The sequence below is a fragment of the Capricornis sumatraensis genome, chromosome 14, assembly GCF_032405125.1.
Source record: "Capricornis sumatraensis isolate serow.1 chromosome 14, serow.2, whole genome shotgun sequence".
NCBI classification, from domain to species: Eukaryota; Metazoa; Chordata; class Mammalia; order Artiodactyla; family Bovidae; genus Capricornis; species Capricornis sumatraensis.
Window position 1 is genome coordinate 30,982,031 of NC_091082.1, and position 13,401 is coordinate 30,995,431.

At 41.9% G+C, this 13,401-nt stretch overlaps 1 protein-coding gene across 1 annotated transcript in view; it reads right to left on the minus strand.

Annotated features, from left to right (window-relative positions):
• Positions 1-10,426, minus strand: part of SLC30A10 (solute carrier family 30 member 10) — a 36,394-nt gene extending 25,968 nt beyond the window's left edge. Inside the window, exon 1 of the mRNA XM_068985900.1 lies at positions 9,976-10,426. Coding sequence (XP_068842001.1) covers positions 9,976-10,426 — 451 coding nt within the window. The remainder of the gene's footprint in view (positions 1-9,975) is intronic.
• Positions 10,427-13,401: the final 2,975 nt, after the last annotated feature.

A 13,401-nucleotide genomic window follows, 5' to 3' on the forward strand; every position in this document is an offset into this window, starting at 1 on the left:
GAACAAGGAACCACCATATAAAGATTGGCTACACAAAATTTCTATATAATTTGGAGCTATTTGAGAGGAGAAAGGAGGAAGTTAGCATAGAATATTTAAGGTATTATTGGTCCTCCCTGGTGGCTCAGATGGTCAAGAATCTGCCTACAGTGCAGGAGACCCAGGTTCGATCCCTGGTTTGGGAAGATCCCTGAGAGAAGGGAATGGCTACCGACTCCAGTATTCCTGCCTGGAGAACTCCATGGCCAGAGGAGCCTGACGGGCTACAGTCCATGGGGTCTATTATTAGACGTGATTCAAAGCAAAACAGTTATTATGGATGTGGGGGCTTGCCTGCGTCCTGCAGGACTGGTCGGGGACAGACAGAGAACTAGGACACGTAGGACAGGAGAAAGGAGGATGAGACCCACTGAAGGGGATCAAGGCAAGAACACAACAGTGCGAGGCCACGCCCAACTTAGACTTTGGGCTCACTTGGAAAATGCTTTTCGAGTGAGATGATCCAACTCAGAGAGGTGAGAGTTGAAGAGATTTGTTTGGAAAACAGCTGCTTTTGGCGGGCCCCTGAACACTGACTTCATTTCTCTCACTGTGATAAGCGGGAAAAAAACTACGTTGGAAAAATAAATGCCTGACCCAGAAAAAAAGGACCAAATAAAAGGGGAAAAGTCCAGCAAAAACAGCAGCCTTATGTGGAGTAGAGAAAGAAAAGGAGCAACTTTAAGAACTTGATTAAACCATGACACCATGAACAATTCAACTGAGCCTTCTGAGAGAAGAGCAGGAAGAGAGGCGGGAAAACCCTGGAGGCCCCTGCCACACTTCAGAACAGAAGACAGAAGATCAGTCAAGGGCTATGGGAGGATGGACAGTCGCTGGAGGGTCAGAAAGTAGGAGTAGGGGCAACAGGAAGAGCTTCCAACATCCAGACAGCTTCAGCTAAGAAATCTATGGAGCCCCTCAGGCTGAACCCAACATGGGATCAAGGGAGAAGCTTCCTTAGGAAGCAAGAGTCACAGGCCTCAGCAGCTCTGGAGATGGAGATGGTGGCAGCAACCCCTGAGACACAGGACTGAGAGCGCAGACAGGGCAGAACAGGAGCTCGAGATGGAAACGGAATCCAGGGGGTTGCTTGCTTGCATTCTCCATTCCTTCCTTCCCCCTCTTTCTCCCTCCCTCTCTTTCTTTCTCTCTCTCTCACACACAACCTGGAGCCTCAGAAGTCTTTAAAGCCTACTCTACAAGTAGGCAGGAATATTTTAAACACTGCTTCCTAGAAAAGGATGCAATGTGTTTTTCAGATACAAAAATCTTGGTAGCATAATTAACCTCCTGTTGTGAGGTCTGCTGGCAGAGCCAAGTCCGCTGGCACATGCTGACCCACCTCTGAGAGAAGCAGAAACCAAGAAGACTCCAGCTGTCAGTCGCCCTTACTCCTGACACTGTTGAGTCTCTGCTCTGATCCTTGTAAGTGGTAATGAGGGCCTGGCTTATATTAAGTGATGAGTTCTGGGAACTGAAATTTACCTATATTAAGTGCTCTAGCTCTGGGTTAATACTATGTGCTTCTGTCAAGCTTTCTGAACTCTTTAAAAAGTGTGGCAAAACATTATTGACTTTGAGGTAAAACAATGAAGTGAAAGCCAAATCCAGAAAGGTGAGTTGAAGCCAGAACCTGACTTAAGGATGTCTGTCCGCCAAAGACAAAGGATCTCACCTTGGATTTTAACAGCCATGTGACAGGGTATGATGTAAGAGACAAAACTGAGATCCAGGCACTGTGAGATCAGAGATCCCCTCATAAAGCTCAGTCCTTTGGTAAAAGGTTGAATCAAAATAAAACAATGAAGTAAACACACAAAAACTCACTGCCTCAAAGGAGACAGCATGAAAACTTGCATGTTTCACCCTTGGTTTTGGGTAGAGAGAAAGATATCCCCTGTGGAAAGTTGGAACTATCCTCTGGCCTTCATGCGGGAATGCAGTCTAAATTCTCACTATAATTATCATCCTCAAGCAAAGAATTTTTTAACTGCTCACCAGTTTCTAATGGCTTCAGGGACCCAAAGAAAAGAAAAGAAAAGTAAATCTTCTGTGGAAAAATGTATTTACAATCTTCCTCAAAAAATTCCCTCAAAGACAGTTCCATTGATCATGAGTTCACAATAAAACATCATGAAACTCACAAAACATGAAGAAGCAAACCGTTTTGAGAGAAGCAGCAAGAATAATGAACAGCAGAATCGAGCATTCAAAAGTTGCAGGTTTTAAGAATATAAGATACAGAAAATAAGCTGAGCATATTTAATATATGGGAATAAGGGAAGGTATGAAAAGTAAAAATAAAGATCAAGGCACTGTAATTGAAAAATAGATTACTTGAGATTAAAAGCTCAATAGAAGGCACCCCTATTCCTCCTAGCTAGAGAGTTATCTTGATGCCATCATTTGACGTCACTCTGCAGTCTCTAATGAGCAATTCTTAACATTTGTGGGGCCTCGGTTTTCATTTAACTAATATACTTACTGAACTAATATACTTACTGTTCTAATCCATTTTAGTCATTGAGGAGATGGGTTTCAAAATTACCAAACACTGGACTCAAGGATTATACCCAAAGGAAAAAGCAGTTATTGTAGGAGGTGCAGGCCTTGAAAATACCAACATCAGTACTCTCCTGATAACTGTCTAGCCCGTCGAGGGAAGCCCCCAGCGAAGGGCGCATAAAGTTGGAGAGTCCTGGGGGGAGATGATTCCTCTGGTCTTATGTTTGCTTGAGGAGACCACCATATTGGCTCTGACGGACCCCTTCATCCCATCTCCATGGGAGAAGTCACTCCTAGGGTAAGAAGGTCTCGTTTTATTGGTGGGTTTAGTGAAAGTCACTCAGTCGTGTCCAGTTCTTTGTGACCCCATGAACTATACAGTCCATGGAATACTCCAGGTCAGAATACTGGAGACGGTAGCCTTTCCCTTCTCCAGGGGATCTTCCCAACCCAGGGACCGAACCCAGGTCTCCCACACTGCAGGTGGATTCTTTACCAGCTGAGCCACCAGGGAAGCATTGGTGGGTTTAGTGGAAGGAACAGAAGCCTGGCTCAGCCTCTCCCAGGTTTTATCCTTTGAACAATCTGCCCCTCGAGTGTCCATCCTGTCTGCTCCTGGGCCCACCTCTATGCCTCCCATTGTTGAGCTGGGCCCTGAAGAAAAGGATGGGTTTACTGCTGAGATAAGTATTAGGAAGCTCTTGGGACATCAAAGGTCCACCTTCCAATTCAGCCTTTATCAAAAAGAGAGCTACAATTTTTATTGCCATCTGACTATCTTTGCTCCCTTAGCTCTCAGTTAGTTCTAGGCTCATGAGTAGGCATTATTTATTGGTCCCATAAAGTCCCAACAATGTCATCAATCAACTGGTCAGGAGCTGTAGAGCTGGTTGCCAGCTCCCCTCTTTTCTCTCCTGTAAAATCTCAAGGTGGTTTCTTCAGGTTAAGAATTAGACAGAAAACAGGTGGTCTGTCCAGATAGTTCCTTCTTCAACCTGATTTCTTGGCTGCTCTTCTATCTAAGGAGTCAGCCACTAGTTCTCATTGGCCTGAGTCAAGGACCATCTTTTTTTTTTTTCTATTGTCTATTGGGCGGATACATTTTTAGAGTTGTCACAGCAGACAAAGAACAAGAGCCCAGACATACTTCATCAAAAGTTACTTCATTCAAAATTCTCTGGAGATAACTTTCAGATGTAGACAATAAATACCAGGACACAGACTGTGGAAGACATTCTTCTAAGAAAAAGGAGTCTCTAGATACCATTGCCTCAGAAACAAATGATGATAAGACCAGTGTTTGTCATAAACATCAGAGGCAGCTATACACAATGTGATTTATATAAATCACAGTGACTATTGTCTCCACAAAAGAGCAAGAAGGCAAAAGGTAATAAATATATTCTTTATATCCTGTAAGCATCTGACCAAAAGAAAAAAAATAATAATAAGCTTACATTCACTCCACTTTGTTGGGAAAGTAAACCTCTCAGTAAGGAAAATGGGACCATCTAGACAGAACTGCAGGAAAATGTTTAAAAGGCAAATCATCCTGAATTATATATAGAGAGAGAGAGAGATATACATATATTCATGCAGATGGGCTTCCCAGGTGGCGCTAGTGATAACCTGCCTGCCAATGCAGGAGATGTAAGAGATGCTGGTTCGATCCCTGGGTTGGGAATATTCCCTGGAGAAAGGCATGGCGACCCACTCCAGTATTCTTGCCTGGAGAATCCCGTGGACAAAGGAGCCTAGTGAGCTAGAGTCCATGGGGTTTCAAAGAGTCAGACACAGCTGAGCACACAGCACGTGGCATGGCCAGAAACAGCGATGGATCTGTATGGATCATAAGTGTGGATAACAGCAATCCATTGTGGGTGTTGGTCCAGGATGAGTCTGGCTGCCAGTCTATGGATGGGGAGCAGGCAAGGACTTGTCCACTGAGGGACTAACTAATACGACCTTTATTCTTGTCTCTTCAGCCCTTGGACAATCACTATCAACCACCGCCACCAAGTGCCATGTTGAGGAATTTACACACAGAATATATTTTCTTCACGATGTCCTGACGAGATAGATGACTACCCACTTTACAGATGAAGAAACTGAGGTTTAGTGAATTGCAGTAACTTTCTGGAGGTCATTCAGCTACTGGAATTAGGATTCTACCTATGGAGTATTGATTTATACTTTTGTTTTGGCACCTAGTCCTAACCAATGGACCACCAGGGCATGCCCTGATTTGCACTTTTTGACATGCCTTTTGTGATTATTTCCAAATAACTTTTCACTGTTCGTTATTTTTTTTTCTTTCTTTGGTCAAGCAGAGCAGGTTTGTAATCAGAGCCCTAGATTTAGCCTTGTAATTCTCTGTCCCCGACCACTCACTCGCTGCAAGGGTGTGGTCCTGACTCTCAGCTTTTGTTTCCTTATCTGAAAAAAACAAATACCAAGTATTCCTTCTTGCTAATTATTTTACAAAACATATAATTCTCCAAAGGTATGTGATACACGGCTGGGGTTATCCTCCCACACTTTCACAGCGCCTGACGACTCACAGATGTCAAGAAAGACTTTGGTTTTCATTAAGATTTACCTCAGGAGTCAGTCAGAGTGGCCTCTGCATATTGAAAGAACATGGCTGAGAACAAGGACCAGGTCTCTATCTCCTGCTTTTTTTTTTTTTCTTCAGTTGAATTTGATTTCACGAACGTGAAACAGCACATAGTTTTCAGTCTTCCTTTAATCTTTTTTACTCATCCCCTGCAACTGACCCAGAACCCCGTCCCTGGGCAGCAAGAGAGGTGAGAGGCTAAGCAAGCTGGCTTGCGTGTACAGAAAGAGACCTAAGGTAATCTGTGAAGCACTAGGGGAGATGCTGTGATCTGCAACAGGTGTGTGTACACTGAGTGCTCATTGTTCAAAAAGCTTGGAAAACAATTATGTCAGATACAGACAAATGGCAAAGTTAAAGCTTCTGTGAATTAAGCATCACGGTTCCTAAAATCATTTAATAATTATTGTTCATTCCAATCCTGCCTCCAAAGTAGAAAGAGAACCCAGGGAACCAATACCTGGAAAATCTTCTTTCCCTTTCCAGTCTGAAAAGCCACCTTCCCTTGTGCAGTTTCTGATCTCTGACTTATTCTGTGATACTTGCTGCTGGGAGGGAGGCAGCCAGTTCCTCCCTGCCCCTCCTAAACCCTCAGAGCCCTGCCTACTTTGCTTGTCTCTGGATAAAACGAACCCTTAAAGGAAAACAAACCCTATTTGCTTTCAGTGTCTACAGGACTGTCTGTGTGAAATGTTCCCATTAGGCTGTAGCCCTCAGACTTAATGAGAAGCTTGGGAAAGCAGCCAATCAGCAGCCTGTTAAAAGCCTCCCTGGCAACGAACTTTGTTGATTACTAGGTTGTCACTGCCCCTAGCAGGTTGGTTGGGGAAATATAAGGCCAGAAAGGTGATGAGAGAGAGTGGCAAGAGAGGAAGAGAGAGAGAAAGAACACAGTTTAGAAATCAAAATAAAATTTAAGTAAATAAATTCACAGGGAAGGCATTTGGTTAAAAAATATTTAATAATAAATACATATTTCAGACCTAAATGTGCCATTCATAAATTGTGTAAATGGCAAGCCTATCCTAGACAGAGCTGCACAAAGTTACTTTTGGTTTAAAATAAAAGCCAGTGTAAAGCAAGTGTTAGCCATTCAGTCATGCTCAGCTCTTTGCATGGACTGTAACACGCCAGGCTCCTCTGTCCATGGAATTCTCTAGGCAAGAATACTGGACTGGGTAGACATTCCCTTCTCCAGGGGATTGTCCCAACCCAGGGATCTAACCCTCATCTCCTGCACTGCAGGCAGATTCTTTACCCTCTGAGGCACCAATGTAAGGCAAAGTATTGTTCAAACACAAGTCAAGAAAAAGAGAGTTCTGTCTGTTAAATTTTAAAGAAAACTCAAACATGAAAAATAATCGAAAAAAATGCACTCATAAAAGATAAGGTGAAAGTCAAGGAAAATCTAGTAAAGTAAACAAGGAGCAGGAAAAACTGCAAACAAAGCAAATTTCATTCCTAAGTCTAGAGAAAGAAGGTAGTGGGTGCCCTGTATTTCCTAGGATCTGAACTGGCTTGTTTTCACTCCTCTTCCCTTTCTTCAAACACATTTATAACTCTCTTCCTCCTAATAATCTCACTAATATAGCCATCCAAATTTGAACCTTAAACCTGTTTGTTTTTTTCTTTTGTGCTTGCAATTTTTCCTTTTTTCATTTTCCTTTTTCTTTAGCTAAAAATATCTGTTCCACCATCATTTTTTCCTGTTGGGGATGGACTCCCACTGACCAGATACTGGTATAAGGCTTCCACAATCCCAGTCTCAGCTTAGTCTTCCAGACATTCTTTACTCCCAGGTGACTTTTAAAATTTCTGACTCCCTCTGTCCAATTCTTCAATGTATCTTACTCCATGAATCCCAGAGAGGTTTTCAAGTCTTAACAGTACATACATTCTGTTTTGTTCACATTTAGAATAAATTAGTGGTCTTCTTTTTACCTTTCTATGATCTCAGACATAAAATATAACTGGTATCAATTCCTACACCAGACAGATAAAACAAGTAAAAGATCCACAGAACTGGAAGAGACTAAAGGTTTGCTAAGTACAAAATTATCTTTGGTCACACATTCCATCAAAAAAAAGTGATGGATTATTTGATTCTGATCACTCAGCCAGGAGATACAATAGTTCTTTAGTTTATAGGACTTTAAAACCCTTCAAGTTAAAATTTAATATATAGAAAATCTTATTCCTAAATTTGGGTTGAATCTTTTGAAATCAAGAATCATTTTTCCTTCATATTTTATACCAGGAGGTCCTGGTATAAACCAATAGGTATGGATTAATCACATTTTTCTTAGACTAGGGGACAACTGGGTTAATGTCAGTTTATGAGATTTATCTAAGCCAAATATTGACTCTTTAAGTTTATTTAGCTACTTTGAAAGATATTAAAATATATGTTTTAGGGAAAGTGATAAATATGTAACTCAAAACATAAATGCTAAGACACTAAGTAGCGATCCTAAAATCACTAGGAGGATTTAAACACTCTAAAATCTCTAACAGAAGAATTCAGCAATACCAAAAGCTACCAAAGTAATAATTCTAACATAGAACATGGACCTTAAAGCATTACTACATGTGTGCATAGTACCTAAAATAATAATTTAAATATAGAATATGAATCTGAAAGCATCATCTATATGTATGTATAGTACCTCTCATTATAATTATTTAAAGAAGACTACTATACAGCATCAAATACTTCAAAAGGAGATAGATACTCTAGAATTAAGACAGTAGAAATCCATATGGTCAGGGTAAAATATTTGTCTTTAAGCCTCTTCTTATCTGAATATGAACATAAACATTAGAAATCACTGCTTCCCAAACAAGAGCTGAACTAACATCTACCTGATAATAATTCAGTTTATAAAAATAGAACAATAGTTATCTACCAATTTTCATGTTGGTCAAGGAGTCAAACTCTTTGCCTACATTGCTTTTACTGCTGCTGCTGCTGCTGCTAAGTCACTTCAGTCGTGTGCAACTCTGTGTGACCCCATAGACAGCAGCCCACCAGGCTCCCCCGTCCCTGGGATTCTCCAGGCAAGAACACTGGAGTGGGTTGCCATTTCCTTCTCCAATGCATGAAAGTGAAAAGTGAAAGTGAAGTCACTCAGTCATGACCGACTCTTCGCGACCCCATGGACTGCAGCCCACCAGTCTCCTCTGTCCATATATGCAGGTAAATATCATATGTCAAAGCAAAGAAAATATTAGAATTAAAAACACAAGGTAAGTTTAGCAATTTCAATACTAACCACTGATTTGATCGGCTTCCTTGCCTTATACTTAGCAATAAATATTGTTTTCTTATATCAAATATGTGAATTTTATGATCTTGAACCTCCAGTACACGATGACTGACGTAAACAAGGCCTATGATCTCAAGTTAACTATTATATTTTACAAAAGACGAGGCCCTAACTAGATTCATTAACTCTAGTTTCTTGTCTCTTCCCTTTTATACTTAACACATACTATAGGTGTTTTCAAGATGCATCTTCTACTAATAGGAAAATTTAGGCAGAGGTAGAATATAGGACTGCTCCCAGCTGGGAAAATTCACAATGGCAGGAAAGACAGGAGGAATACAATAAAAATGCAAAGTCTTACTCTGAGGTCCCCTACTGAGTTACAGGACCCTCTGACTAGTGAGAGAAAACTTTTCAGCATCAAATAAGAAAAATCTTGAAATTTCTTAAAATCCAGATAAGCAATTAGAATTCAATGATCCTGGATGATCACATAGTTCAGACTTGCATTGTGATTTCTTTAAAAGAACAATAACTAGTCTATACCAAGAGCCTATTAAGTGCTAAACACTTAGAATCCCGTTGAGTCCTTATTGCCTCCAGATTACAGGTGGGCCCACAGCCAGGGGAAGTAATTTGCCAGCTGCCCTGTAGGAGAACCATGATTTGGACCTGGTCTGTTCATGCTATAGGACTTCTTAAAAGGCCCTGAAAATTGCTCTTCTGCAAAAAGCTTTTAACATATATTTTAAAAATTTATTTTGTGGCACTAAAGAAACATGGTTCCATCTAATAACTTATCTTTTGGATTCCACATTTTTCAATGTATTGTTCTCTTCTGAGATTTAATTTGATCTTTTGACAGATAATCCAATGAGTTTGGTACCCATTCCTAAGTTCCTCCTAAAGATTTACATGTAAATAGCTTTCCTTTTCCTCAAACAAGACAGATGCCTATAATAAATAGATACAAACATTTCAATTCAGAAATAGAGCTAAGTTGACTAGATCGTCTTTATTTTTTCTTTCTGCATTTTACATCACATTCCTTGAATATATTCTTAAGAGACTATCCACCTAACCAATGGTTTTTGAGCCTTTGTTCCAAGTGAGCTGGTTTATGGAGCCTAGTAGTTTTTGAAGACTTGGGAGGGGGCGGGAAGAAAATTAAAATACTATTTTAAAATTCAAACACAGCCGTGTCACATCTGGATAGACAAAAGGGAGTCGCTAAGTAAAGGGGACAGCTTTGCGTGGCACATCCACATTCTGGCAGAGGACTCCCTCTATGGCCACGGTTTATCACTCTACCTGTCTGCACATTTTGCATCCCCAGTCACTAAAAAAGACCCCTACGTGGTCGGCTGCCATCCAGCTCATAAGGAACTTTGGACTGGAAGTGACGCTTTGGAGAAAGACCTTAGAGTTCAGGGAACGAAAGACTGATGGAATGAATGGAGCCTCACTCCACAGCACCCCCCGGGGCCCCCAAGATAGCACCTGGCAGGACTCTGACCAAACTACAACATCTGAGGAGGCGTTTACCTGTCTCGGCGTCTCCCTGGGGCCCTGGCGCCGCACAGTAACAGCAGTCCAAGAAGATGGCATAGTTGAGAATATTGAAGAGTAGCCCGATGACTCCAGCACTGAGAACCAGCAGCGGCCTCTCTGTCTTCTGCGGATCAATATACCTTTTGACAGCTTCCACCAGGATGCTGAACATCAGGGCCACGGCGAAAACGGAATTGCCAAATGCGCCCACAACGTCTGCCCGGAGAAAGCCAAACGTGCTTTTCCGGTGCTGCTGTATACTGCTGGCCCTGACGCCAAAAAGACCAATGATCATGGAGACTAAGTGGGAGAGGACCGCAAAAGCATCGGAGGTCAGCGAGAGGGAGTTGCCTACGTGGGAGATCGCTAGCTCCATCACGAAAAGGAGCATGCTCACAATGCACATGAGGACCAAACGGAAACTTCTCCCTGAGTATCGCCCCATGGCGCTCTGCTGTCCCTCTCCTCTTCCCGGGAAGGCTGAGCTCTTAGGGGAGCAGAGGTAGAGATCACAGCTCCTGGAGAGCTCTCCCCTACAGACTTTCAGCGCCTGTCATATTTGAAAATCACTTTTTACAGGCTGCTATAAAGCCATAAAACAGTTTAAAGGGCAATTAAGCAAGAGATGTCACGTGAGCGGGGACTTATGGAGATAGAAGACACCGACTTCCAGATATGAACTGGAGGGGCTTCTTTTGCTCCTTTGTGTGTATCATTACAAAAGTCAAGAGCCTCTGTGTCTGAATTATGCACAAACTCATGGCCTTTCTAGATTCCACACTCTGTGTTTGCAACAATCACTGTGGCATTTTACATAAACAATCATATCTTGTCAACCTGGCGTGTGAGTGGCTTTTAATTCTGTATACTGCGTGGAACAGGGAATATTCTAGGGGTCAGTAATCCAGAGATTAGAGCTACAGTAAGTGAAAGTCAAAAAAACAGCTAGGGTGATTTTTTTTTCTTTTGCCTTGTGCACTCATCTGGAATAAACAAGCACCCCACTTCCAAACCCTTTCCATAAATAAGACAAGAAAAACATTCTTCATCTTTAGGAAAGATATAATACCTTTAAAGGAGCTAAAGACATACTCCCAGTCAGTTTTAGGAAGAAAGTCAAATGATAATGTCTTGATTTAACTGAGGTAAGAAGACATTTTTGCTTTTAATCTTATCTTCTGTCATGTATAAGCCTTAAAGGTTTACCAGTTCCCAAATATCTAAAAAACGGCAGCTGCTATTGTTTTGAGTAGACTGCCTACAGTCAATCCTTTAAGGAAATACAGATTGAAATGACTATACCTGATCCTAACTGAATTTGAAGTCCCACTGTGATAGCTAGTTTTATGCGTCAATTAGACTGGGTTTGCAGGTGCCCAGACACTTGGTCAGACATTATAGTGAGTGTTTCCATGAAGGTGTTTTTGGGTGGGACTAACAGTTGAATCAGTAGACTAAGTGAAACCGATTGTCATCCTTAATGAGGGTGGGCCTCATCCAATCAGTTGAAGGCCTGAACAGAACAAATTGGCTGACTCTCCTGCAAGCAAGGGAAGATTCCTCCGACTGACTGCCTTCAAACTGGAACATTGGCTTTTTTCCAGCTTTCAGGCTCAGACTGAAAGTTTGGCTCTTCCTGGGTCTAGAGCCTGCAGGCCTTTAGACTAAAACTACACCATAGGATCTCCTGGATCTCTGCTTGCTGTGTTGACATTGGGACTTTCTCAGCCTTCATAATGGCAGGAACCAATTCCTTTTAATAAGTCTCTATTTATATACATATCCTACTGGTTCTATTGATCTGAAGAACTTAAGATCAATACACTGATTTTGACTAAAACATGACTACTTAGATGTAGCCCTAATAATTTCCTTGGCATCTCATAAATCATTGCCAATTGAGTTGCTATTCTAACAGGGAGACTTCTAGACAACCAGACTGTGATAATTACTGCAGTCAAGGTGACATTAAGGTTTTTGCCCCAAAAGAATGATGCTGCAAAGTGAGATGAAGGTAAAACACAGGTGACAGCTCTAGGAATAGCGTGGGAGCAAGAGGTGGAAATGCTGTCATTTGGTGTATCTATTAGACATCCAAGGCGAAACGCTAAACAGAGAGCTGAATAAGGGAGTCTGGAGTTCAGAGGAGATGGGGACAGGCTGGGAATACATGAATCTGAGAGTTGACAATACACGGATTTGGAAGTCAAAAGATGCCCAGAGATAACCAAGGAAATGAGAGGAAATACAAAATCAAGATACCAGGAGATAAAAGAGAAGGACCAGAAAGATGAAAGGGAAGCCAGGAGAGCACAGTATTCAGGACTACTGTACTCAAGAAAGAATGTGTATCAAAGAGGAGAGAACTAGCTGGGTCAACTGTTGAGAGGGCAAGAAGCACTGAGGACTGGAAATGATGACTGTATTTAACCTTATAGAGGCCTCTGGTGACCTTAGCTAGAGGGCAAACTGAAGTGAAACAGTGACAGATTTTATTTTCCTGGGCTCCAAAATCACTGCAGATGGTGACTGCAGCCATGGAATTAAAAGATGCTCCTTGAAAGAAAAGCTATGCCAAACCTAGACAGTGCATTAAAATGCAGAGACATCACTTTGCCAACAAAGCTCTGTCTAGTCAAAGCCATGGTTTTTCCAGTAGTCATGTACGGATATGAGAGTTGGACCATAAAGAAGGCTGAACACCAAACAAATGATGCTTTTGAACTGTGGTGCTGGAGAAGACTCTTGAGACTCCCTTGGACTATAAGAACAAACCAGTCAATCCTAAAGGAAATCAACCCAGAATTAGAAGGACTGATGCTGAAGCTGAAGCTCCAATACTTTGGCCACCTGATGCAAAAAGCAGGCTCATTGGAAAAGACCCTGATGCTGGGAAAGATTGAAAAGAAGAGGGGCAGCAGAGGCTGAGATGGTTAGAGAGCATCACTGAACTCAATGCACATGAATTTGAGCAAACACTCATGAGCGATGAAGAAGGACAGGGGAACCTGGCACGCTGCAGTCCATGGGGTCGCAAAGAGGTGGACACGACTTGGTGACTGAACAACAACATGAATTGGGTTCAAGAGAACAGAGAGAAGAAATTGGAGATGGCAAGTACAGATAATCCTTTCAAGGAGTCTTACTGTAAAGCAAAAGGAATATGGAGACAAGAAAGGGTATTTTTAGGTTGGGGAAGGTAACAGCACATTTTTAAGCTGATGGAAAGATCCAGTAGAGAAAGAAGATGTGATGATACACGGAGAGAGCTGCTGAAGTGTCACCATCAAGGCGGCCAGAGCTGAGGAGTTCTAGTGCACATGTGGAGGAGATGCCCTCTGCTATGAGAAGAATGTTCATCTGCCTAAATAGACATTTCTCCAAAGACATACAGTTGGCCAACAGGCACATGAAAAGATG